This window comes from Nothoprocta perdicaria, unplaced genomic scaffold (assembly GCF_003342845.1).
Source record: "Nothoprocta perdicaria isolate Ctin4 unplaced genomic scaffold, notPer1 scaffold_6, whole genome shotgun sequence".
Lineage (NCBI taxonomy): Eukaryota > Metazoa > Chordata > Aves > Tinamiformes > Tinamidae > Nothoprocta > Nothoprocta perdicaria.
In genome coordinates, this window is record NW_020455865.1 from 5,656,820 (window position 1) to 5,681,841 (window position 25,022).

The 25,022-nt window shown below is 48.6% G+C and overlaps 1 protein-coding gene across 1 annotated transcript; it reads left to right on the top strand.

Moving 5' to 3' along the window:
- The first annotated feature begins 498 nt into the window (after positions 1–498).
- Positions 499–21,062, top strand: MEGF9 (multiple EGF like domains 9). Its single transcript, XM_026049605.1, has 6 exons — positions 499–703; positions 3,708–3,897; positions 11,181–11,320; positions 13,926–14,069; positions 14,760–15,032; positions 19,362–21,062. The coding sequence occupies exons 1-6, from the start codon at positions 499–501 to the stop codon at positions 19,814–19,816; spliced, it is 1,407 nt and encodes a 468-aa protein (XP_025905390.1). The 3' UTR covers positions 19,817–21,062.
- The last annotated feature ends 3,960 nt before the right edge of the window (positions 21,063–25,022 follow it).

Sequence of the window (25,022 nt, forward strand, 5' to 3'; positions counted from 1 at the left end):
CAACACAAGTGATTCCTGTAAAGCTCTTAACGTTAATGTGAATGATGATGTTCTTAACATTGAGTGCGTGGCTCGGAGTTTCACGTMGCCAATAACAGAGCGAGTGCAAAATAGCAGAAGACTCTTACATTAAATATAGCTTTTTTTYCCCCCTCTCTTTGGTACTTACAGCTGCTTTTCCTACTGCTTGGGCATTGCACTGTCGGCTCAAGTGAGAGTAAATTACAGGCCTGGGCACGTTAATGTGCTTTTGTGATGCAAAGGATGTGGCTATTATTTTGTCCTGAGTGTTKATGAGATGCGTTTGAAGGCCTGGGTTTGGCTGGGCGCCTCTCCTGCTTTAAGAAGTTGCAGAACATCAGAGTACCCCTGGTGCTGCCCATGCAAGAGCTCCTAGAGCGTGGCAGGTGTTGGGTAATTCCAGCTCAAATCACCTGAAAGAAGCTAAAGTAGCTTCTGTGGGTTCATGCTTGGTGCAAGTGGCCTGGGCTGCTAGGGATGGASCTGATGGGTAACGTGCAGCAGATGTTTGGGATGAACGTGGCCAAAAGGCACCCTGGAATGGCTGGAGGTGRAATTGTCTTTATTGTGGAAGGAGAAGGAATAAAAATGACTGTTCCTAGGAATAAGCAGCCCCTGCTCTTGAAGTTGCTCTATTTGGTAGCCTGGGCTGTGTTGGGTTTCGAAGCTGCCGCAATCCGAGGTGAGACCCAAGTGGGAACAGGGATGTGGAGGGAGACAGCGGGAGCTCAGTGGATCCCTGTAGAAACACTGAGCTGRGCAGCACCTTCTCTTCTAGCCTGGGTTGAGGTTTTCCGGGGCTCGCAGCTGCTCTCGGTGTGCTGGGACAGCACTGTCCTGCCCCGTATCCCCTTCCCTGTTAGCGCACGGACAGCTCATATCCAGGGCATTAAATATCCAGGAGGAGCGAAGGGAAAAGAGCCTGTTCGGAGGTGAGGCGGGAGGCCCGGCGCTGAAGCACAGCTGTGTTTTGGGCTAGAATAACCCAAAACCCCCCATGGAAATGGCAGTGTGTGTTTCAGTGGGGATGTGCACGCGCGGTGGGGACAGCCGGCTGCTTGGGGACCCTGCGAGCAGGAAGTTTCAGCCCCATCRCTGTGGTTATTCACTGTCCTCTGCAAGCTGAGCCTGTGAACCACGCACATTTTTGGCTTGCTGAGCATCCCCCAGTGCTCGAGTTCCTCGATTTAATTATGAGGGGAAAGGAAAGTGCCGTGGATGGGGTTTTAAACCTGCTGCCTGATCCTTTTATTCACGTGTTGTCAGAAATTGTGCCTGGAGGGGGAYGAGAAAGGGAGGTGAGGGGAAGGGGGGTCCAGCTTGAACTCAAAGTGCAGAGAAAGTGCAGTGACAAGCACAGAAATGGAGCTGTTGAATGCAGCAAATGCTCCATCTTTTCCGTGCAAACTGAACATCAACTTGCATTAGTGCTGTTTTAAACTTGGACACCAGTGTGAAGCGAGACTATGTTGGTGTAAACYCAACAACCACTGCAGCGCTTGGGCTGCCTGCTGAGCCACATGCAGGGCTGGGACCAAGGAGCATCTGGCTTTGTCTGTCCCAAGGAAAGCCAAGAAACATCCCCATTTTTGCAGCTTTATGAGAAAAGGTGGTGTTTTTTATCACGAGGAAGCCCTAAGGAGGCTGGTTTGCACTGTGGGATGGAGCTGAGCAGTCCCATCCACTGTACCAGGCTGTGCCGCAGACCTCAGAGGGCATCACCTGGGCATGATCCCAACCTAAATGTGATGCCTCGGAGATGAGAGATGAGATGGGGCAGCTCCTGGGCTCCCACTCTCCTGGCACCAAGGCGCTGGATGCCCTGGGCTCTTCCACCCTTGTTCACTCTTCCAGATTTAGAAAACCTCCTGGCAAGGTGGTTTTGAAGGTTACCTTGAAAAGCAAAACAGTTGCTTGACAAAAGGGAGTAAAGACTCCAAATAGTCAAATTCTGGCTGGAAGGCAGGACTGCGTTCTTCTCTGCTCCTCTTGGCCGTATTCACAGTGTCCCGCTGGATGTTTCCTTCCTGTTTTCCTCGTCTCACTGCGGACGAGCGTGGCCTTCTGCAGGCCAGCCCTGCCGTGGGGACTTTGTGGCATTTCGGTGGACAGAAGCGGGGAAGGGCAGTGAGATGAGCTGAGATCAGCCCATGGCCAGAGGCTTCTGGAYTGTGACAGGCCATTTTGGGCTCTGATAGAGGGTGAAAGAAATGCAGGGCTGGGATATGCAGTTCCTCCCCCATGACTTCTTATTCTCCTCCTTGGCATGGTAATGTCCTCTGAAAGATTGGTGTTTTGATTCTGAGCCTAACCCTAAAATCTACTCTTTTTGCACCAGTGATGCCACCTATTTGAGGGCAGGATTCCCTCTCTCCCTAGTGCAAGCACCAAACAACCATCAGTTTATTTTGACACCAAATAAGCATCAGTTTGTTTTGATGCACATTTTAAAAACTTCCAAAGCAGGTGCTGCCTTTCCCTGATGATCTTGCATTCACGGAAGCTCGAGCACCTGATTAATGAGGGTCCATGAGGGTAATTGAGCTGGGAGTTTGGGTGATTACATGGAGTGGATGCTCGAGTGGGTAATTGCAAGTCTCTAGGTGTTTGTCCTATGTGCTGATCTAAATGGAAGAAAATTCAGGCCTGATTCAGGCTCGTGCCTCCAAAAGCACTTTGGGATCTTCGGTGASGTCCACTTTTAGCAAGTTATTTCTACGTGTTAATAAATCAATCTCTATTCAGCCACTTGGTTTTAAATGAGCATCAAGCCAGGCATCTGCTCAAGTCCTTTCTGGAACAGAGAAGCTCTTGTTGGGCTGGGGCACAGCGTGCAGTATAGATGTTAAATAACATTAAATGCTAGTGAATGATGAAGCATTGGTGATGGGTCCTTGCAAAATTATTTGAGCTTTGCTTAGGTTTTCAGGCTAGGGGCCGGCCCCCTGCCCTTTCCACGTCGTGCCTTTTCCCAGTGAATATTACATAACAGCAGTTGCCCGCAGCCCCCGAGGATTTACGTGCTATTTCTGAAAATAACCCATGTTTATAATTCACCCTTGGCAGGAAAATAGTTTAAATTATTGAGGCACCAAGCATTTCGCGAGGAAGCAAGTGGAGCTGAAACACACGTCAGGCGCTCCGGGCCGGGCGGCTCCGCGAGTGACATCGGAAACCGCGCGCTGGGAGTCAGACCCGGGCAGCTTGCTCATGCCCCTCGAGAAAGACAACAGCAAAATAAAGCTAAAACAGGCAAAGAGGGGAAATTGGAAGTCATTCGGTTTTGCCACCTGTTGCTGGTTTTGCCTTAACATTGCAGGTTGTTATTGGTTGAGTTYGTAACTCWCAGAATCACAGAATGGTTAAGGGTGGAAGGGACCTCTAGAGATCATCGAGTCCAAGCCCCTGCTCCAGCAGGGACACCCAGAGCACGGGGCACAGGGTGGCATCCAGGTGGGTTTGGAAGACCTCCAGAGAAGGAGACTCCACAACCTCCCTGGCAAGGAGGAGCATGTCAGTACTCTTGAAGTTAAACCCATAATTTCCTAGCTCTGYTTTGGAGAGAGTCTCAAGGTACAAAATCTGGGGGTGCAATCCTCTGGCTACTCCCACTGTTATTTTTTACTTATTCAGTGCTTTCTCTGTTGTAAAATACTGAGCTTGACCCTCTTCCTCCCTCTTTGCAGGCTCGCCGTGCAACTGCAGCGCGAGCGGCGGCGAGTGCAACGCCAGCACGGGAGCGTGCGCCTGCCGGCCGGGCTACGCGGGGCCGCGCTGCGAGGGCTGCGCCCCGGGCTACGTCGCTGCCGCGGACGGCGAGGCCTGCCGGCCCTGCGGCTGCAGCCCCCACGGGGCCCTCGGGCCCGGCTGCCGCACGTGAGTACCGCGCGTCCCGGGCACGCGGCCGCGCGCCGTCGGGGCGGGCGCCCGGGCGGCCGCTCGGCTGGCGTGAGCGTTTGAGGAGAGAAAGCCAAAAAAAGAATAAAAAAAAAAAAAGGAAGTATGGAAGGAAGCCGGCTTTATAAAAATTCATGAAGCGTCGTCTTCCTGTCTTTCAAGAGCTGGATTATAAAAATATCTGTAGCTGTGGCAAAAGACTGAGCAGCCTGCAAGGGTGTTAGCTCTCGTTTTTTACTTGGATGTAAGTGGGAGCTCTCTGCTAATACCTTGTGCATCCTTTAGTCCCTGTCAGACACGATATCCTCCTGGTTTGGAGCTTAAGGGTAACGCGGAGGCTGAGGCAGGAGAGGGATTTTTCCCAAGGGATGTTGGTTGCATTGGGGCGGGCGCAGTTTGTGCTTTGCCTTTGCTGAGCACTGTAGTGGCCTGGCAGGAGCATTGGGCTCCTGTCTCGCTGGATGTTTYGGGTACAGAAAAATACAGAAAAAARAGTACCAGAATTTGCCATAGGGTAGAAAAGCTGCATTCACTTGGATCTGATCCAAAGGCATATTGGCCAGAAAGGCAGATGGGGTAAGTTTAATCTTGAAAGGCGGGGAGTGGGACTACCTGTGCCTGGGTTGAGACAGGAACATGTTCCTGGTCTGAGTCAGTGGAGAAAACTGGAGAAATGGTGTCTCCCACTTTGGATGATGTGGAAGGAGCCAAGAAACGTCTTTGGAAAGTTCAGGGGAGATGCTCCACAATATGAAGGAGGAAGMATGTGTGGAAATTGCCTGCTTAAACTACACCCAGTGTGCCCGCACGCAACCAAAGAACCTGAAATTGGGGAGACAAGTTCGGGTTTTTCCATTTCAGCAGCACTGTTTTACCAGACATTTAGATGAGGGAGCACAGCAAAATCTGGGGAGAAGGCTTGAGCAGAAGGATAGAACAGGAACGTGGCTACCAGGGTGCTGCACTGCCTTTCCATTCGGGTTTTGCCACAGACTGAAATGACCTCTAGGTATTTAAAGAGGGAGGAAAAAGGAGGTCACTTGTCTGTGCTGCAGAACCAGGGGCATCGCTCTCGCTAGGGGAGAGGCAGACGGGCCAGCTCATTTCAGCATCACTGGAGCTGAGCGGCCTCAGGTTGCCGCAGGACTGGGCAGGATGGGCAGGATGTGCCAGGATGGGCAAAGAGCGCGATCTGGATCAAAACCAGCCTTATTAGTTATCTTCCCTATTTCTTAAAATGAGTTAAAAAAAAATATATGGAGTGAAAGAAACAAGTAGCTGKATGCCCGGGGCAGGGCCTGGTGCCCTGGATGGGGCAGGCGAAGGACGCCGAGCAGCGGGGAGCATGCRATGATCTTGCAGGCAAGGAATGCAGCTCGCCTCGAGTGCTCACAGCACCCAGCGCCGGGCAGAGCCYGCTGCGTCGAGGCATGTGAGCAAACAATTCCTGCTCTGCTTACGTTAAAAATACCTCCGACTGTATTTTTTCTTCTTTTCCTTTTTTTTTTTTTCCTTTTCATTTCTTCAAGCACCAACCAAACATTTGCTTGCACAACTTAATTCCTGTACACTGGCCGGAGGGGGAGTTTAAAAAAAGTCGGTGCTGTTCAGAAGAGTCTGAGTAAAACAGCAGCATAATTTTGGCCTCGGCCCAGTTTGGACAGCGGCTCTTTGCGAGCCGGAGCTGGCAGGGCAGGCAGCGTGTGCAGCCCTTTGGATGCGCTGCTTTCCGAAGCACCCCCGTCCGATGGGTATTAGTGTTATTTCTAAGCAAAGTCTGCCTCAGTGCAGCCAAATCTGCTGGTTATTAGCCCTTCGAATGCAGTCTGTCAAATAAAAACTTGGAAAACAAATTCAAAAAAAAAAAGGGGGGGAGAAGGGAGGGGGGTAAAAAACCGTATCCTGAGGCGGGGAGTTGATTCTTGGAGTGAACATTGACCTGACATGCTGTCACTGTGAATGGGCTCCGCAGCCACGAATCAAAGGTCTCTTTTTGCTTTTTCTTTTTTATTATTATTATTGTTATTATTTGATTATCCGCGGGGATCAGCGTGGGGTCCCCTCGGGCGCGCCGGGGGATTTGGCTGTTGGGAAGCGGCTGCGAGGGGCGGCTCGTGGCTCGTGTCGGTGGTCGCGCCGGGAGGCCGCAGCTGCCTGCAGGGTCGGCCYGTTCCGCGCGCACGGATCGGTGCGGAGCGGCGGGCCGGCCCCGGGATGCCCGGGGCATGGAAAGCCCGGTGAAGCCCAGCACGGAGGTGTGCCGAGGATGACGGGGCTGGATGCAGACACAGCCCGGAGCGGAAGGGAGGAGAGCAGTGAGGTATGGAATGACTGGGCCAAGGTCACGTGCGGGAGGTGACTCAGTGCTGGGCGCGCAGGCTGCAGCTGGCAAGCTGGGGTTTTTTTTTYACTTTTTCCAATTTATTTATTTATTTTTGGGGGTTTGTGAGCAGGCTCCTTGGCTGAAGCTCTCTGCCTGGTGTGGTGCCGGGGTGGGAGCTGAGGGATGCAGCCGGGGTGGGCATTAGCCCTGAGCCTCTTTCGGTCACACTGGCAGCTCCGGTGTGCTTGTACCCAAAGAAGAAGCTCTTGAAGTGTGTGTCTTGTATTGAGATAATCTGGCTGTGCCCTCCTGCCCACTGAAAGGGACTTTCGGAGATCACCAGGAGAGATCACCAGAGATCACCATCACTCTGCTCCATTTCCATGCTCTGCCACATCACCCTGATCTGAGCCTGGGCAGCCCAGCTCCCCAGGGGCTTCCTTTAAAGGAAAAGCTGCTTTTTCACCCTGCTTTAAAGAGGCTCTGCCCGTTCTTACAGATGGCTTGAGCGCCAGTGGTGGTTCCTTGCCTGCAAGCAATGCCTCGCCCGCGTCGCTGTGCAGGCAACGCGTGTGCCTGCTAGAAATTGTTATATGTGGATGTCACAAGAGCGACCAAATACCCTGTTGGAGCCCTATTTCTCGGTATGCCTTAATTAGCTAAAAATTTCTTCCGTTTTATCCTTTCCTCTGCTTTCCAGACCATTAGCTCATCGCGCCTGCCCTGCAGCAGGTCAGTGCTGCACCTGCCCACCGCGGTGCCCGCTGGCCCGCGGGGTGCAGCGGCAGTGCCGGGGGAGCTAAAACCTCCCCTCCCACAACTGTGGCTTCTCAGAAATCCTGTTATTTTGCTGATTTTTTTTTTCTTTATTTTTTTCTCCAACGAGCTTTGCCAGGACTGCATTGCCTCTACAGCTGTGAAACTGGTTGCTGCACCACCAGACCTCTAAAGACTTTTTTGGGGTGACTTTTTCAGCTCTCGCAGCCCCGTTTGCATTTTGGCAGGGCTGGTTCGAGCCGCCCATCTCCCTGTCCCACCGTCACCCCCCGGGATGCTCCGGGACGGGGATGCAGCAGCGTGGCGGGGTGGACGGCACCGCGGAGGCGCCCGCGCTGCCCAGGCACGTGGCCTTTTGACATTTGCAGGGTGGCCTTTCCGAGCTGCGAAGCTCCCCGGCTCGTYGGGGGATGCTGTCCGAGCAGACTGTGTCCCCCCCGGCACAGAGCGAGGAATGTCCTGCACAATGGCCCAATGTTTGGCGCAATAAAGCCGGGCTTCTTCTGCCCGCCGCGCAAGCTGCTCCCGCCAGGACCACGGCCCTCCGGCTGCTCCCACTGCCCCGGGCTGCTAAATTAGCGCTTCTTAGAAAGCACTTTGGCTTCTGGCAGCCTGAGGGGGAGAGAGGCCACAAAGCCAAGCCAGAAAACACACGAGCGCCGTTTTCCTGCAGCTCCTGCCTCCTGACAGACATCAGAGAAGATCCGTACCAAACGAGCCTTGCTCTCTAGAAAAAAATGTACCGTTTTTAGAGACATCTCTTTAAAATCCTCCTCGGCTTTCGCAGCATCCTTTTGTCTTATCCCATCAAAGTGTGACAAAGCCTTTTCATGGGGGTTGTTTTACAGATGTTTGAGGCTCAGCAAGGCGGTTCTCCTCATTCATGYGAGTGCTGTCGTTGCTGCTAATTGTACGTGTTACAGGAACACCTCCAGGCCCTGCTCTGATGAATCCAAATCCCAAATCTCCATATCGCTCCTTTTCTTTATGCAAAATCTTGCACAAAAAGAGGCTGGGAGAAGCTTCGTGCTGTACGTTTTGGCCAGCTCTGGTTTGTCCAATTGATGGCAGCTGAGCATCCAGGTTCTTTTAGCAGCTGGGAAAACACTTAAAACTAATTTCTCCCTTCTTTCCCCCTTGGAAGGAGGGGAAAAAAGAAAACAAGTCATTGGAGACTGCTGAAGGATTTCCTTTACACCATCGTGTCAGGCACAGTGTGTCTCAGAACAGCCCATAAGGCTATGGTTGTCCTTCATCCCATCTATCTTGTCCATTATAGCCCCTCGAACTGAAAGATGTTTCTGCAGAGGAGAACGGATCAGTCGCATTGCTCTGTGGATGCAGCTGCACRTCGTGCTCCAGCTCAACCAGATGGATATTTTAATGCTTTTTTTTCTTCTTGCATCGGAGCCTCTGGTTTCTCCACTGCTGGGTGCAGCTGAGTTGCTAGGCAGAGCCTGGGATGTTGGTGTTTTCTTTCCTGCCCGTCAGACTTGGAGGAAAATTATCCCCGTGATGCTCTGCAGCTCCAGGCCAGTGTTGAGGCAAGACTGTGGAGGAGCTGCCTGGTCTTCATGGGAGTTTTCCAAGTAGGGTTGTTAAAACCCACCGCAGTCCACCACCGAGGGAGGCTCTTGGTTGTCTCCTCTGGAYTTTTGTAGCTGCAGATCTGCCCTCTCCTGGAAAATCCCACTGTGGGGAGCGTTTCACAGCCATTAAGGACATGAATTGCTGTGAGAATTGTGGGATTTCCTGCATCYTATGGCCACTTCCCCTTGGTGGAATGAAAGGCGACTGCAGGGAGTGGAAGTGAAATCAGGTTGGCTTTTACCCACCGGGTTTGGAGCAGGGGGTGCTCCCCCCAACTGCTTTATCCGCAGCCCCCCGCMGTGCCTGTTTTTCCTGATGGTAGGTGCTGGTTGGAGATGGTGATAAAGTGTCTCCAAGGGCAAAAACCCACCAGGCAAGGGGATCCCTGAGCAATTTGGGGGCTCCCAAACCCGGCCTGCAGCCCTCCCTGCCCAAGCGTTTCGATGAATCCGAGCGCTGCATCCGAGCATCACACGTGGTCTTCGTTGCTGTGTGGTCCTTCTGCCAGGACCTCTCTCGCGGTTGGTTTTCTTAATCATTAGGAAACGTATATGAAGTGCCGTGATGGTGCTATACACTACCTACATGGTCTTAAAAGTAAGTATATTCATAAAATGTAATAGAAACTGAGGCAGGCAGCAGGCTTCTGTTAGCAGAAGGTTGTTTTTGCCCCAGCACATCGCTCCGTCGGCTCTTGCACGAGAGCTAAAACTCCTCTGGCTCCAGAGGAGTTAATGATCATCTGAAATGGAGTTGAGCAATTGATGTTGCTGCATCAAAACGTTTCCCTCTTCCCTTCCCCCCATCTACCCCCAAAAAGAAATTCCTGGCTTAGGCTCAAAATGCAGTTCAGTTCTCGCTGCGCAAGTATGAAACTGTGGGTCTTTTCTTTCAAGTTTCTGGATTTTTATGGGCACAATCGGTCTGTTAACAGGGCTTTTTTTTTTTTTTTTGGTGGTTTCAACGCATTTATATCATTGACCTTTGCTTTAAAAAGTGTCTGACAGTCTTTACTGAGCTGGAGCTATGAAAAGGGATGTTGTAAGGGGGCTTTATTCTATAGAAGCAGTGACCACAGGCAAAGCTTTATATTTGCTGAGTGATTTAATTCTTGCACATGCAGAACTTGGCTCAGTGCCATGTGTAACATGTTGAGAAAAGGTCTGCTTGAGAGGCATTAAAACCAAACTTTCCAAAACTGTTCTTTTTTTCTTTTTTTAATAGCTTTCTTTCCTGTTATTTTTAAGCTAAGAAGTAAAATCAAGGGACGCTGCCCCAAAATGCTGCCTTGAAGCAGAGTCACTGGGGAAATAAACCTCTGTTTTTCTGAATATTAGTGGCAAGGAGAATTGCATTCCTCACCTGAGGTTTTCTGTAATGCCCCAGGTTTGCACTCAGGAAATACCCCCTCTCCCTAAGAGCAGCATCTCCAAATGCAGCGGGATTTGTTGTTCTGCCTTTCTTAGCTCTGCCCATCTCCTGCTTACAGGAATATCTGCCCCTTGCTCCATCTTTCCGTGGCCAGTGGTAGTCGAGATCAAAYAAAAAATGACTTGAGCTTACTCTCGCTTATAAATACTACGACAGCATTTTGATTAATGTTAGGTCTTGTGAAAAGCTTTCTTGAGAGTCAAGCATGTTGAGCTGCTTAACAGCATCCCTTGAAATGCTGCGTCTGCCTGCTGCAGTGCCCGATAAAGGCCTGGAGAGCAAGGAAACATCCCATTTCTTTCTCGTTCCTGCAATCAGTCCTTAAAATATGCCTGAAGTTGTTCTTGTGAACATATTTAATTGTATAGCCTCTTGGGCTCAGTTTTGTGTTCTGGTGTGCCTTGGAGTGTTTCCTCTTTCTCTGGTGAACAACAGAAATACTAAATTATGCTAATTTTTAACAGCAGCGATCGCTTCCCCCGTCGTTGCGAACTACTGCATATTAATTAAAGCCAACACACAAACTGTGCGTGGAGCCATTTGGAGCCTCAGCCTCTATTAGTTTTAATCAGCGGATTTTTCCAGGCGCTTTGGGAAGTGCAGGGGAGCAGCCTGCTCTCCCCCGGGAGGAGCAGGGCGGAACGATGCATCGTGTTTGTGCACTAAACACTGATATGTATGTGTGAGTATACGTATATATACCCACACATACTTACATAAATTAACAAATATATATAAAATACCGGATTAAAGAAGTGTGTGGGCTTAGGCTGGGCTGGTGGGTTTAGCCTTCCTGTCCCACTATGGTCTCCCTTGGCTGGTTGGTCATACGGGGGGACGTTTGCTAGGGAAATGCTAKAGGGTTGATGACAAAGAGTGTTTTATCCATCCGTGTGGTTTCCTGGAGAATCAGGGCTAAATACTGCTGGTGTTCAAAGCTCCTTAGGAAAGCAATAGGCCGATAAGCCCCTGCTTAAGGATGCTGAGAGGGCAGCTGGTGTTTAAGGGTGCCCGTGGCTTTCGAGGAGTCTCTACCCGGGTGCTTCCCATCGCTGTCCCAGCAAACGGCTCCACGTGGAGCAGCGACGGCRGCTGCTTGCTCTGCAAGTCCCGTTTCACCCTGGGTCTCGTCCCTGTGCAGAGATGGGCAGTGCCAGTGCAGAGTCGGCGTGACGGGCCCCAAGTGCGACCGCTGCGACGATGGCTACTACAGGTCCAACGCAAGCAGCTGCGAGCCCTGCGAGTGCAACAACCGCTCCCGGAGCTGCCACGCCGTGACAGGTAACAGCCGCCCTGCTCGGCACCTCAGCACCCTCGCCTGCTGCTTAGCAGTTTGCCCGGTTGCTGCCTCGAAGGTTTCCTCCCAGGAAGCCTTCCTGGGGGTTTTTGCTCACGCTGGTGTTGAGGGAGCACGGATGTGGAAGTGCCTCTGCTCCACTAGCTCTCAGGGAGGCAGGCAGAGAGCAGAATTCCTTTTCCCTCTCCATAGATGGTGTGGTGATATTGGGATGAGTGATACTGGGGACTGCCTGACCCATCCCCACGTAGCACCGAAACCTGCCCTTTAAAACTCACATTCTGCAAGCGTAGAGGGTGAAAGGCAATTCCGTGCTCTTTCATSCGGCAGCTTAGAAAGAAGTAATAATTTGAGAAATCTCGCAGGATGTTTCCGTGCCTGGAGCAGAGGCGGAGCTGGCGGCACAAGCTATTTCTGGGTGCRCTGGCGTGCGCGCCCTCGCAGCCTGCGCGCTCGCAGCACGGGCGCCGCAGCCGCGGCTTTATGCCCAGCAGATGCCCCAGTGTGCCCAGCTGGGCACGGAAATGCAGCAGAACTGCTGTCCTCGAGGGTGAATTATTGCATTAATTCCTGCACTGAACTTGGCGTAGGTGATTGCTTCCCACTGCTACCAAGGGAGAGCAGCTTGTGCCCGAAGCTATGTGCACAGCAACTGTTTGGCTGGTTTGGAGCTGAGTGTGTGGGTTTTTGTGAAGGTAGAAGATAATCTGCTCTTCCTTCTTCTCCCTCAGTCTTCYTCCTTCTCCTGATAAAATACCAGCCAAGACCTTGCCTCCGTAATGGGATTGCTCGGGCAGCCCTTCTGCTGGGACCATCCACCAAATCCCTTTCCGGTTAATGATCTATTGTTGATTTGAGAAAATATGTTTTATTATTATTATTTTTTTTCCTCCACTCTTTTCCTCCATCTGTTCTGTTGCTGCCATTAAAAAAAAAAAAAAAAAAAGAGAGAGAGAGAAAAGAGAGAAGAGTCGATAACAATTAGATCTGATGCCTAAAGAGCAGCCCAAGGCTCTTGCCCGAGCTGGAGCCCGTGCTGTGCGTGACCTCTCCAGGTCCCTGCTGCCTTTGTCAAATTTTCCAGGTTTCCTTTACATTTAATGCTGTTCTCGGGGCTCCCTCTGGCGGCTTCGTGACCGTCTCCCTCAGCCATCCATCTGTCCAGGAGGAACAGTTAAGATGACTGGGCTGGAAATGGAGCAGTTGGGATCATTCTTCCTGCTGCTGCCAGGATTCTCCCGGCTCCATCGGCACCGAGGACGTTCCGGGCTTGGGCTGCTGCGAAGCCACTGCAGGGAAAACGGAGCGGGAGCCCTGTGCTGTGCTGGATGCTCCCCCACGAAGGAGGAAATCTGCCGGGCTTATTTAACATCCTCAGCATTAACCCGGCTCAGGATTTTATACGTGTGGCTGATGTTGATAGGAGACTTTTCCATGCTCTGTAGCACTGCCGGCTTAGCCCTGCAGATCTCCTCTCCGTGCTTATACAGTCAATAAGCTGCTGGTTGCCACCTTGGGTTGTTCTAAGGTGGCTGCTGTTGCCTTCGCAGAGCCTTGTACTGGGGATTTAATCAAGTAAGCTTCCCCCAGGTCACTGCCAGCCCGGCGAGGAGGCTGCTGAATTACGGGATGTTCCCCGTGATGGATGAGCTTTGGGCAGCGGCCAGTGGAGATTTTTCTTTCTTTGCTCACAATAATATCAAAAAGCAATTTAGAGAGCCATTAGGACGCAGGCGCTGCCAAGACACGGCCCATCGATGTTGTGATTCAGGGCTTCCCTGGGAAGGGCCCGTGGCTCGCGGGAAGCCCCTTTCTGCTCCGCTTCCCCGCGAAGGTCAGCGCTCGTCCCCGCCGCCGTGGGCTCTGCGGGGCTGTGGCTCTGCTGGGCGGGATGCAGCAGCGCGGTGACATTTAGTTCCCCATCACTGCCAGATCTGCGGTGCAGGAGAAGGTTGCCTGCAAAAAGGAACGGAGAGTATTTCTACTCCTTGTGTGCTGGGCTGGTTCTGAGCTGTTCTGCAGACACTGCTGTTTGAAGGAAGCAGCTCTGATTTCCTCTCGTTTTGGACGCTGTTCAGCCTTGCTGTGGTGCAGGGCTCAGAGCTGCAGCTCCTCGGGATGTGGAGCCTCCGTGCAGTGGTGCCGAGGGTGCCACAGGAGCCGCGTGTGCTGCACTGCCAGGACGGATGCAGGGGAGAAAACGGGTTCYAATGTCAGCCTGCGCTTGAAGCTATCAGGATCCCCTTTCACCAGTGCAAATAAAACCTCGAGCTCTTTTATTTGAGCACAGCTTAATGCTGATAACAAGTGTTTGCCTGTGCTGCCCTGTAAAGCGAGGGGCTATGGGTATTGCTGCTGGGGCTGCCTGCTTTTTCATGTTGCATGTGCACGGGGAGGTGGTGTTGGGGCGACCAGCAGAAGGTCACAAGAGGCCAGGACTGCTGCCAACATCGTGTCTTAGCCAGGGGGCTTCCAAAACCTGCAGTGAGCTCTGCTAATTTGAGAGCGCTGCAGGTGTGTTCCTGCCCCAAATGTTCCGCTCCAGTTCCTGCTGCCCACTGGATGCCTGTGCTTGTGTCCCCTTCCCAGGCGCCTGCCTGGACTGCCAGGAGAACACGGAGGGAGAGCACTGCGAGCGCTGCAAGGAGGGCTTCTACCGCAGCGGCCGGCCCRGCCCGGCCTGCCACCGCTGCCCCTGTTCCACGGTGGCCTCCACCGGCACCTGCCACATCAGTAAGGCGCCCRCTTCGGTTGCATTCTTGCCCTAATTAAAGTAGCTCTTTCTAGTGCATTTCAAAAGTAAGTTCTCTTCCAGGTGGTTCATCCTAGTGAGATGTCAGATCTGTCACCTTTGCCCATGTTTTGCAAAGGTAAATGCTGCACCAGCAGCAACCAGGAGATTCAGGAGATGCTCAACAGCTCCACATACGGAGCCTTTCATGCCTCTGTGAGGCCTCTGAACTGCAAGGGACTCAAATAGGGATCCAATCCATCTTCCAGCTATGTTTTGATATTACCAAGAGGGGATATTATGATAACATCTCAATCAGTTTTGCTSTTGAGCATCCTCTGGCTTCATGTACTCCATGAAGTTTTTGTAGGTTGCTGACATCCTTGTCTAGTGGCAGCTGTTTGCCAAAAATCAGCTGTTTGARATATAAATGTTCTGGTGCAATAATCCATTTGCGTAGTAATGTGCTAAGCATGCTCTGTGATGCTAGTATTAGGAATTAGAAACCTCCAAATCTTTCCTTTTTCTTAGAAATGCTAAATACTGCTGTTTAAAAATCTGTATTTTTGGATTAATCTTCTAGCTTAATTAACACCCTGTGGTGGTTGATTTTGTTGCACTGAYTTATGCAAGTCCTGCAGCAGTCACGAAGGGATACAGCCAGTAGCTGTTGTGTTTCCTGTGTTGTTTAGGACCCGGTGACAGTGCCCCGACATGTGACAAATGCAAAGCTGGGTAYACGGGCCCCAACTGCAACCGCTGCGACGACGGCTACTACAACTCGGACAGCATCTGCGTGAGATGCAGCTGCAACGGGAACGTGGACGCGGCGCGGACGCCCCGGGTGTGCGAGCCGGACAGYGGGCGCTGCATCGGCTGCCTCTACCACACTGCCGGCTTCCACTGCGACGAGTGCCAGGAGGGCTACAGCCGGGACCCCGCCGGAGGCAACTGCACCAAGAACGGTAAAGATGCTCTTCAGTGAGTCACTAGGGTTGGAAAAGACCCTGGAGATCATCCAAAGCGGCGTGGCCGCTTGCCGTGTGGATCAGCACGAGCTGCGTGGAGGCCGGGGCAGGGATGTGGGGAATTGTATTTTGCAGCTGAAGGGGAAGCAGCTTTGAAGTCGGCCAAGGTAAATAGAGAGCCTTAGTCCTTCGAAAGCGCCTGTTCAATATGGTGCTCAGGAAAGACGTCCCTGTAGGCAGTTTCTTCTCCTTGTAAAGCTTTGTCTTCTGTTACCAGAAGCTGAGCATGGCCTACATTGAACTGAGCAGCAGCAAAACTTCAACATGCTGTTTGCCCTTGGCAAATCCCTCTTGACAGGCAGTTTCTTATACAGGTCAGGACAGTGCACTGCGAAGAAATCTCCASTGTTCTGACATGGGAAAATACCTGGAAAAAAAACCCATTCTTTCTCTTGAAGAACTTTTTCACACTGGCACATAGAGGCKTACTGTTTGTTTGGCCTGCGGTTCAGGAATCAAAACCAGACCCTAATGACATGTTAGTGCCTTGAAATCTGTGATKGAGAGAGCCAGCTCGGTAACTACCCTTTCTCCCAAATTGCAGCAGCCAATTCCGTGGAATGAGCTGAAAAGCAAAAAAGTATTTGCCCTAAGTTTAAATGTAAATTTAAATTAATTTAATTAATTTAAATTTCTGTTGCTTGATATATTTGGTCTCTTAGCACCCCAGTGATTTGTACTTAGTGCTTAGTCCATTCAAATAGCACTGTATAGGTCCCTAGAAAGGATGTTTTAAATAATATATGTCATTTGTGACACTGCACAAGCAGTAACCGACTACTTGGAACAAGCTTAAGTAGTCTCAGTTTTGCTTTCTAGATGGGGAAGTCAAAGCTCAGAGAGGTGAGATGCAAGTGCAGCAAGTCAGCACCAGAACCTGCTCTGGGAATCACTCATCAGTCTTCAAGCCACACCTCATGCATGGCATATTGGATTATCAGATAGCTCTGACATTTAGAGCACCTAATGTAGAACAGGCTGACTCATAATAAAATGGGAGAAAATAGAAAACGGATCTTACGTGATCACTTCAGTGGTTACCAGGAAGTTGTTCCACAAGGTGGGGAACATTGTGGGCATTGCTGTGTGTTAGGTAAGAGAACACAGAACTCGGGCAGGTATCTGGGCCCAAATTTATGATTGTCACCAACAGATTTCATTCAGACCTTGCATTGGGAGCTAATGTGTTTTTCACTCCCATGCTGCTTTCCAACGGGGTAATCACAGAGTCCTTCTCTATGCAGGGAGATGATCAACAAAAAGTTGAATGCTCATTAGCTATAACTTTACAGCTACAGAGCTGGAAGTAGCATTTTTACTTGGGCTCATCCATTACCACCTTGTGTCTGAGCAACAAACAATACAACCTTCTCCGTTAAAATCCATATGCACAGCTTTTATACTGGCAATTTTCACTTGTTTTATTTTAAAGATGTGGTTATAGCCACTTCCTGATATGGGGAAAGACTCTTTCCTCCTTCATAGGGACTGGGATGTGTGCTTATCTAGATTTCTTTTCTCCTTGACACCTGCTTTGTATTCTTTCTTATTAAGTAAATAGAAAGGCATGAGCCTTTCTTTCTTTCTTTCTTTCTTTCCAGTTTCTTACATGTGGTTTGTCTAAAAAGTTAGGTGCTGATGTACTACATATTAGCTAATTTTAGGTTAAGAGTGTCATAAAGCACTAAGGCCATATGAGTAGGCTAAAGTGGCTTCTAGATTGAGATGATTACAAGACCTGCCCATGGAAATGTTAGGGTTTCAAAGTCCAATTTTCATCATATTTTTTATAGCCCAGGCAAAGTTAAAGCTAGGCTCAACTGTCCACAAGGGCTGTTGGATAAAACTGACGGAGATTTTAGTGCTCTCAAGGCTGTTTGGCAGAGCGCTCAGCAGACATGCCGGTGACCCCTGTGAGTGTTTCTGACCCTGGCAGGGTGTCAGGGCCACCTCAGTGCTGGGAGATGGATGCGGTGGTGCGAGCTGGCACGGGGCATCGCAGCGGCCCCGAGCGCTGCCGCGTGGCTGCTCGAGGCAGCCGGGCTCCTACCACTGCTCATTCATTGCAGGAGAGAGAAGAAGCGATACAGAAGCTCGGATTTAATCAAGCAGCTGGAGATGCTGCCAAAGCAGGCCATTGAAGGACCAGCTGCTGCACTCGAGTTGCTGTTCTGGGACATCTGGAGGGCTGGCAGAGCCCTGGCGAGTAGCAATGGGCATCATTATATCACGGCACAAAAGCAATGGGCTGCAGTCGGGACGTGTCACTGCTTCGCCGTGACACTGTGCTCCATTCCAGGAAATGTTTTAGCCCGTGTTCCCTTTGCCAGAGCTTTGCTGGTGCTGACTCATAATACAGCCCAGAACAGTCCTGTTTCCTTGTGGGTGAATCAGGCATTGTCTCTGTTCTATTTTTTTTTTTTTTTTTTCCGATTTTAGCTATTGGTAGAGTTTGCCAGAAATTTAGCACTGATGAAGGAATTTGGAAAGGATGACTGAATTGCTCATGCCCTTCTGCAGGAATGATATCCAGGAAACTCTTGCCYCTGTCACGTTGCTTCCTACTGCTAAATTCTGCCTGCTATCCCAYAGAGAGATGCCTTCTGGTGCTCAGCATCCCGAGCATCCTTATCAACCTARTTCAGGATATGCAGAGAAGAGAGAAGTTGCTCCAGGGAGGGACTTGGAGCAGGAGCACTAATTGGGTGTTGGAGGCYTCCTCCGGAGGAGTTACTCTCTCCATTGCCTGAGCTGGGAACCCAAACCTAACCTACGTGAGTTGCCCCTGAGGACCTAGCAAGAGGTGTGCTGAATGGTCTCACTGCCTGTTGCCTCTGGAGATGCAGCTCTGCAAAATAAGTCCTCCAGAAGTGACTCTTTTCTTTGATTGTGATTAGCGGTTGTTCTCTCCAGGAGAGCTGGATTGTTTGACACCGGCAGCTGTAATTGCTGCAGCTGTAAGTGGGCCTAAAATGAAGGTGCGTTTCTAATAGCGGAAAAAGAAATGGAAGAGAGTAGGAAAGGTGCTTGGAGAGTTGTGTGGGATATGGGGCATCAAGAACACATTGGCTGATTGTGGATTCATCTCCAGGGGGTTCCTGCTGCAATAATTGAAAATCTAAAATAGATCTGGTTATTTCTGTAAAGGAAAGGCTGTATTTTAAGTACATATTTGAAAATATTCAGCTTTCTGAGGCCTAGAGCTCASTAAGTTTGAGGAAGAGTTAGTAGCCGTGTACTGATAAAGTCCCATAAAGATGTTTTGGAAGCATGTGGGATCCCATGGGTTAACCAGTTGCTGTCCCCTGGGTCTGAGAAGGGAGTTATCCTATGTGTGTGGGAAGAGAGGTAGGTTCTTGGCTATACCRTGGTGAGGAACAGGTTGCAGAAGGAGGAGGAGCTGGTGATGCAGTCTGGCAATTCCGATGTTCTCGTCCCTTGCGTGTAGACATGTGTCATCAGCTGAAACCAAAACAGGATCCAGTCTAGCTTCTGCTCTCTTCAAATGCTCCATGAGCACGAACAACCATAGTCTTTTTTTGCTGTGATTCAGCTACCTTCTGCATCTGGTTATACACACTTGGGGTTTTCAGGAGTTTTAGGGATGACTTCATTTGAAAGCAGAACTGGGATTATTTTGCCCTTCATTCTACTGCAGTGTGAATATTGAAAGCCAGAAATAAACACTGTGATGGCAGAATGCTAATGGCTAATTGTTTATAACTTGGCTTTTGACCTTCTTGTACAAGTGASACAGAAACGATCCTGTGTTGGGGTTGCAGTCCCCTGTCTGAAGATGTCTGAAGGTGTTGCATGGGCTGCAGCCCATGTAGACCACCTAGACAACAAATGAAGTCCTGGCTTCATGAGACTCAAAGTCCAAACTCTTGCTGAGTTTGTGGAGCCCAATTTTCATGTACTGAATAGAAGCTGGWTTGGGTGACTAGCATTCATCATGAGCTCCTGTATCCGTCTGTGAACCTTGGCTAGTGCACTTATCCGTCCATCTCCAGCTTTTGGATAGTTCCCTTGCCTGTCCTTCACAAGCTTTTCACAGGAGCTCTGCAGTCAGCAAGCATCTAGCTTGGGGGAAAAAAAAAAAAAAAAGCTATTTTTTAAAGTTATTTTCAGAAAAATCTTCCTTTARCAGTGTAGGCTTAATTGCCATAACAACTGAGATATAAACTCCAAATCTCATATTTCTGTGTTTTGTTCCAGCTCACTGTGTTTTTCACTGATAATGACGTATGTTTGTTTATTTTGTAGAAGTCACGCTTGGCCCGGAAACAACAGAGTTTATAACATCTGCTCCGAACATCAGCAGAGCAACATCATTTTCAACTGTAGTAATAAACAGTACGTTCTCCCCAACAACTCTGCAGACTGTACTTCCTATAAGTTCCTCTGACAATAGTACTTCTGCTTTTGCAGATGTTTCATGGACTCAGTTTAACATAATTATTTTGACAGTTATTATCATAGTTGTTGTCCTACTAATGGGCTTTGTGGGAGCTGTCTACATGTACCGTGAGTATCAAAACCGAAAACTGAACGCTCCTTTTTGGACCATTGAACTCAAAGAGGACAACATCAGTTTTAGCAGTTACCACGACAGCATTCCCAACGCTGATGTGTCAGGCCTGTTGGAAGATGATGGCAATGAAGTCGCGCCAAATGGACAGCTAACACTGACAACTCCCATGCATAACTACAAAGCTTAATGAAGAAGCAATCCAGATGTTCCACAGTTGGCTTAAAAAATTGCAGGGCTTGTTGACGGGGTATCGGGATCCGTGCCAAGGCTCCAAGCAATGGATTTTGCTCTTCAGGTACTCTTATGCTGGGCATGCTGAAGCTTGCAGGTGAACGGAAAAACGTGTAGTACATCTGAATTTCAGGTAGTTTGGTGAAATGCGTTCACTTTCTTGTTCTCCTTAAAGTTCCACAGAGTTCACTGTTGTTAAGGATTCAAAATTACTCTGATCTTAAAATACTTTTTATTTATGAAGAGATGATGGGGTGGAAAAAGCAATACCCCATGAAGCTACTTGACTTCCAGCCAACCTAACACACATGCCTGCATCCTTTATTTTGAAAAGTAGTTGGTGAATTAACAGTGGATTTTAAGGAAACAGAGTTTTGTAAAGACTTCATATTAGGTCCTGATATGAATTTGCTTGAAGAGGTAGGAGGGAGGGAAGGAAGAAAGAAACAAAGAAAGAAAAATCAGGGAAACCAGTGTTCACTGTACTATCAAGAGGCAAGTAGAGGAGTAAGMTACACACTTGAACAAAAATCAGCACTATCAGTTTTGACTAAGCTAGGAAACAGGAAAAAAATACCATGGAAATAATGGAGTTAGGGAGGAGGCTGTGCTTTTCCCTTTCTGAGTACTTTCACAGGGTGATGATGGTATTAAAACATAGGAAGACTTTTTTTCTCTAGTAGGAGTTGATGAGCTTGTATAGTTTCTGTGCAAGAAAGATGACAAGACATCTCAGGGTTGCCATGTAAAAAGAAAAGCTGGGCTTAATATCCTACCCTGATAGAAATGATGTGTTCTGTATATAGAATGTAATATATCTTATTGGAATTGTATTTGTAATTATTTGTAAAAAAGACAACCAACCAAAAAAAAAACCCAACAAGAAAATCATGACCCCCTCCGACTCCGTATTCCCTAAGTCGTATTTTATCATCTAGATTTTAATTGTACAGCGGTTAGTGGCGTTGTTTAAAAAGAAAAAAAAAAAAAAAAAGAGGATTGTTTAAAATACTGTAAATTAGATGGCAATATGTCTGGAGCTGGGACTCTGGCAAACACCCACTGCTTGAAGCTTTTCTTCTCATGTCACTGAATAATTTTCTTTTTTAGAGAAAATGTAAGTGCTCCCTACTTGCATCTGTCAACTTTCCTCGTTCCTTTAAATACGCAGTAAATAGCCCTCCCTGCCATGACGAGGCCCTAGCAGGTGTCCAAAAATCAGATGTACTGTTCTGTTGTTTGCTTTAAATCTTAAAAATGGAAATAAGCTGTCCTGAATGCATTGTTATCATTGAGGTTCTGATACTGATGCCCGGGCTTTTCCGAAGYGACTGCTCCTGACACGAGTGAATGTCATTGCCACCTCTGCGCTTACATGGTGATGGGAAGGCTTGATGGAGGGCTTGGTGTGGCCTCGTGGCAAAGCTTTTTGCCAAGGCAGAAATCTCCTGCGTGTTGCTGGAACTGGGGTTTCAGAGCTCAGTGTGCAGAGAAGCCAGGAGCAGATCTGTGCTTTCAGATTTCTAAGCTTAAAAAGTACAAGTGCATGGATGCCATCAGGAAATTTATGTTTAAAAATTCATGTAGCACAAGACAGTGTCAAAAAAAAAAAAAAAAAAAAAAAAGGAAAAACGAAAAAACAAGACCGGGTCAAAATCAGCTGTCAGAGACATACTGGGTGCTATAGGTTTTACGAAATTCCCCGACTTTAGTGTAAAGTCGGTGGGCTGTTGGCAAAGGGAGAAGACCTAAAGGCAGCACAGCACAAGGGAAGGTGCATTTGGGCCTCGGAGCGGGTGCTGTTGCCTCCCTGCGCTGGGGAGGCTCCGAGAGCCAGTGCCATGAAAACCGTGCCCTTACACCGTAGCAGGGTGTGAAACAAATACTTTGCCTAAGTCCTGACCTGACCTCAGAACTAAAGCGGTGTTGCTGTACGTGTTGGTGCTTTGTGAGTGATTGATGCTGGGGATGAATGAAGTACCTGCTGAAGGTCGGCAGGAGCTCACTGATGCATCCTCAGAGTCCGGCACGAGTAAATATTTCTCAAATGGAAGATAAGAAACGGTAGGAAGAATGTGGTGATTATTTATTTGCTTTCCAGTGCTGTGCGGAGGCATTTCTTATGATGGGAGACTTGTGGGGAAAGGGGAATAAGTGCTGTAAACACATGCAAAAGATACCATTGCTGCCTCAAAGGCTTTGCTGCCTGATTTGAAGATGAGGCACAGCAATTGAGAAGGAAAATTGCTGAGCGAAGGCCAAGGGAGACGGTGAGAACAGGATGTGGTGCTGCACGTAGGCCAAAGCTAAATGTTGTTAGACCCAAGTGAAAGACTCCCAGTGCTTGCTACAGGCTGGGGTCGGTCCCGTGGTTGAAGGTAGAGCCTAAGTCATTCAGAGCAGTGTTAGTTTGAGTTATGAAATGGGGGAGGAATGGAGGAGAGAATCGGGAGAGAACTGGGATTTTGCTATTTGAGTTACTCATCAAGCTTTCACACAGTGGGCTGATGACAATATAGAGAATTTTCTAAAAATTATAACCATTTGGCAGTACTTGTTTAAGGGTACATGTGCACTGGATTTGCAAAGAGGAGGCTTTGCAGTCAGTCTGCAGGGAAGGGCTGTATGGCCATGCTGCTGTCTGGCTGCACATCTGCAGGAAGGTGTCGATGATGGAAAGCCTAGACAGGCCCAGGTGCCCAGACTGCCCTGATCTGCACAGCAGGAGGAAGTGCAAGATGTTCTTTAGCAGGCACTGGAGCTATTGCAAAGATACTGCGCTGGGACGATCCTTCTCAGATGGCAAAATGACTCAGCCAGAAAAGCACAAGCATGCCCAGCCAGCCAGGCCTTATGCTCAAAGAACACTTGTGAGAGGGGATGGATTCCTCAGCAAAGAAAGAATAAGCAGCTCTATGTTAGACCTTGCCTGGTGATCTGAGATTAAACCCTGCTTGCTGCTTCCATCCGTCGTGCAGCCATCCCCTGGGCTCATGGAAGGTGAGGAAGACGCTGAGCTGGTTATATCTCCTCATCAGCTTAGGCTAGTATCACCCATTGATGGGCTGTGGAGCCAGGGTGCCAAAGGCTGTGGCCACGAGCAGCGTGACTGTCCTGGTTGAGGAGCTCGGTGACCACACACGGTGGCTGCAGAGCATAGAGGAGGTGGATGAGAGTGGGAAACCAGCTTGCAAGGCACAGTCCTTAAGGTGAAGGGTGTTGTGCAGATCTGTCTGGTCTGCATGGGGTGAATTAAATTCCACAGTCAAATAGCTGAAGGCAAAGGGGTAATGGATAAAGGGGAAACAGCAGTGATGTGGCTAAGGCACCGGGCAGCCTGGCTGGCTCACAGCTAAGGGGAGCAGTTGGTAAGCACAGAGTAGGACAGACRTGCGAAAATATCATTGGCTTAATGTGAGGAGTTGATTTAAAATCTTACAAACCACTGTAGCTAGAAATAACCGTGCGGAGCACTGGCCCTGGGGAGTTGTCGTGAGATGTCATCCATTGGAATGGTAATTCCCTTGGATCAGGCTRAACAAACTTAGCACATTGGAAGCTATTTATGAAATAGGAAGGGATGTGTTCAGCATGCTTTGGGCATCCTGGCCCAGTTAACCACTGATACACTGCAGCTTTATCCCAAATGTTGCATGCAATGGATATGTGGTAGAAAGTTTCTGCAGTCTCCTTAAATAAAGGATATAAAATTGAATCCTAAAAATAAATTTCTCTTTAAAGTGAAGTTTTAAAATGAGCTCCCATAGGACTCTGCTATTTATGTGTCAGAGGAATAGATTAAAATAAGAAAAATGTGGGCCTTAAAAATGTACTTGCTCCCAATTGAAACCCATCAGTCTTACTACACATCCAAATAAGGCGTCTCCTAAGCATATGCTATGCTTACAAATGCATTTCTAAAAAAAAAGTGTATGATTTGAATATATGTCAGAATTTATACAGAAGAATGTTATTTAAAATGAATAAAAATAAATGTATATAATTTGTATCTATGCCACATGGATTTTTTGTCTTTGTGTTTTGTTCATTAAAGTTCCATAGAAGACTTGGCATTGATAGCAATCAGAGCTGCACTGAGACCCAAAGCCTTGAATCTGATCTCATCCCAGTGAAGACATTTGCTCAAAGAGAATTATTCCCTCATTATACCCATGTACGTGAGATGAGAACCATATCCCAAAAGTGTGTGTTTAACATCAGGTATTCATTAGTACAACTTATGTTGTGTCAGATAATCCATCTCAAAAATGTGCCCTATGATSTCCTGTGTCTGTTTATTAACCGTTCCAGCTTGCAGCTAATTTCATTAATATGTTTGGTAGCTGGACAGTCAATGGGAATTTCCCCATTACTGTGTGTAATATTCACATAGACATATTTTGTCAGAGATGTATGCAGTTGTAAATGAAACCTACACAGCCAATAGACAGGGCTATTGTGTTATATTTGTGACCACAACTGGTCTTTCAAAGGAAATTATCTGTGGCATCAGTCATTTTGAAAGCTCGGGTAACATCTGTGAAAGGGCCCCCGAAAAGCTTACATTTCTTTCTSACTTGTCAGGGTAAGGAAATTAACTTGAATTCTTGGTGCAGAAGGAAATTCCAGATGCTAAGGTTTGTCCTTCCTGCTCTTTTGGCTGCTATTAAACAAAGCACTTAAAGACAGGTAAATCAGCATAAATGAAGTGGATGCTAAAACTAAGCATTCTGTAAAAGCAAGGGCCATCCTAATGACATTGCAGGGTGTTTTTTGTGGCCGTGAATTGCACTAGCGGAGCATTTTGATAGTACATGACTTCAGTTAGGCTTCCAATATGGCTTGCTACTACAAGGATTTAGCATAATCTCCCCACATAAATTGCTAATCAAGATAAGATTAAACAACAATAATCTGCTTATCAGCTGGCAAGTTGTGAACTGCTTCAATGCAGTGTCTTTGCCTACCCTGGCTGCCCCTCAGGGTGTCTTGGAGCTGCTGTGGACTGTGTGGACATGGAAGTTTTCAGTTGTATGTGTGTTTATGTGTGGCTTGCATGTATATGTGTACACACACATGCACAGGTATATACACACACACACACAAATATGTATATGTATATTTTGCTGCATATGTATATGCTTTTTTTTTTTTGCTGCTTT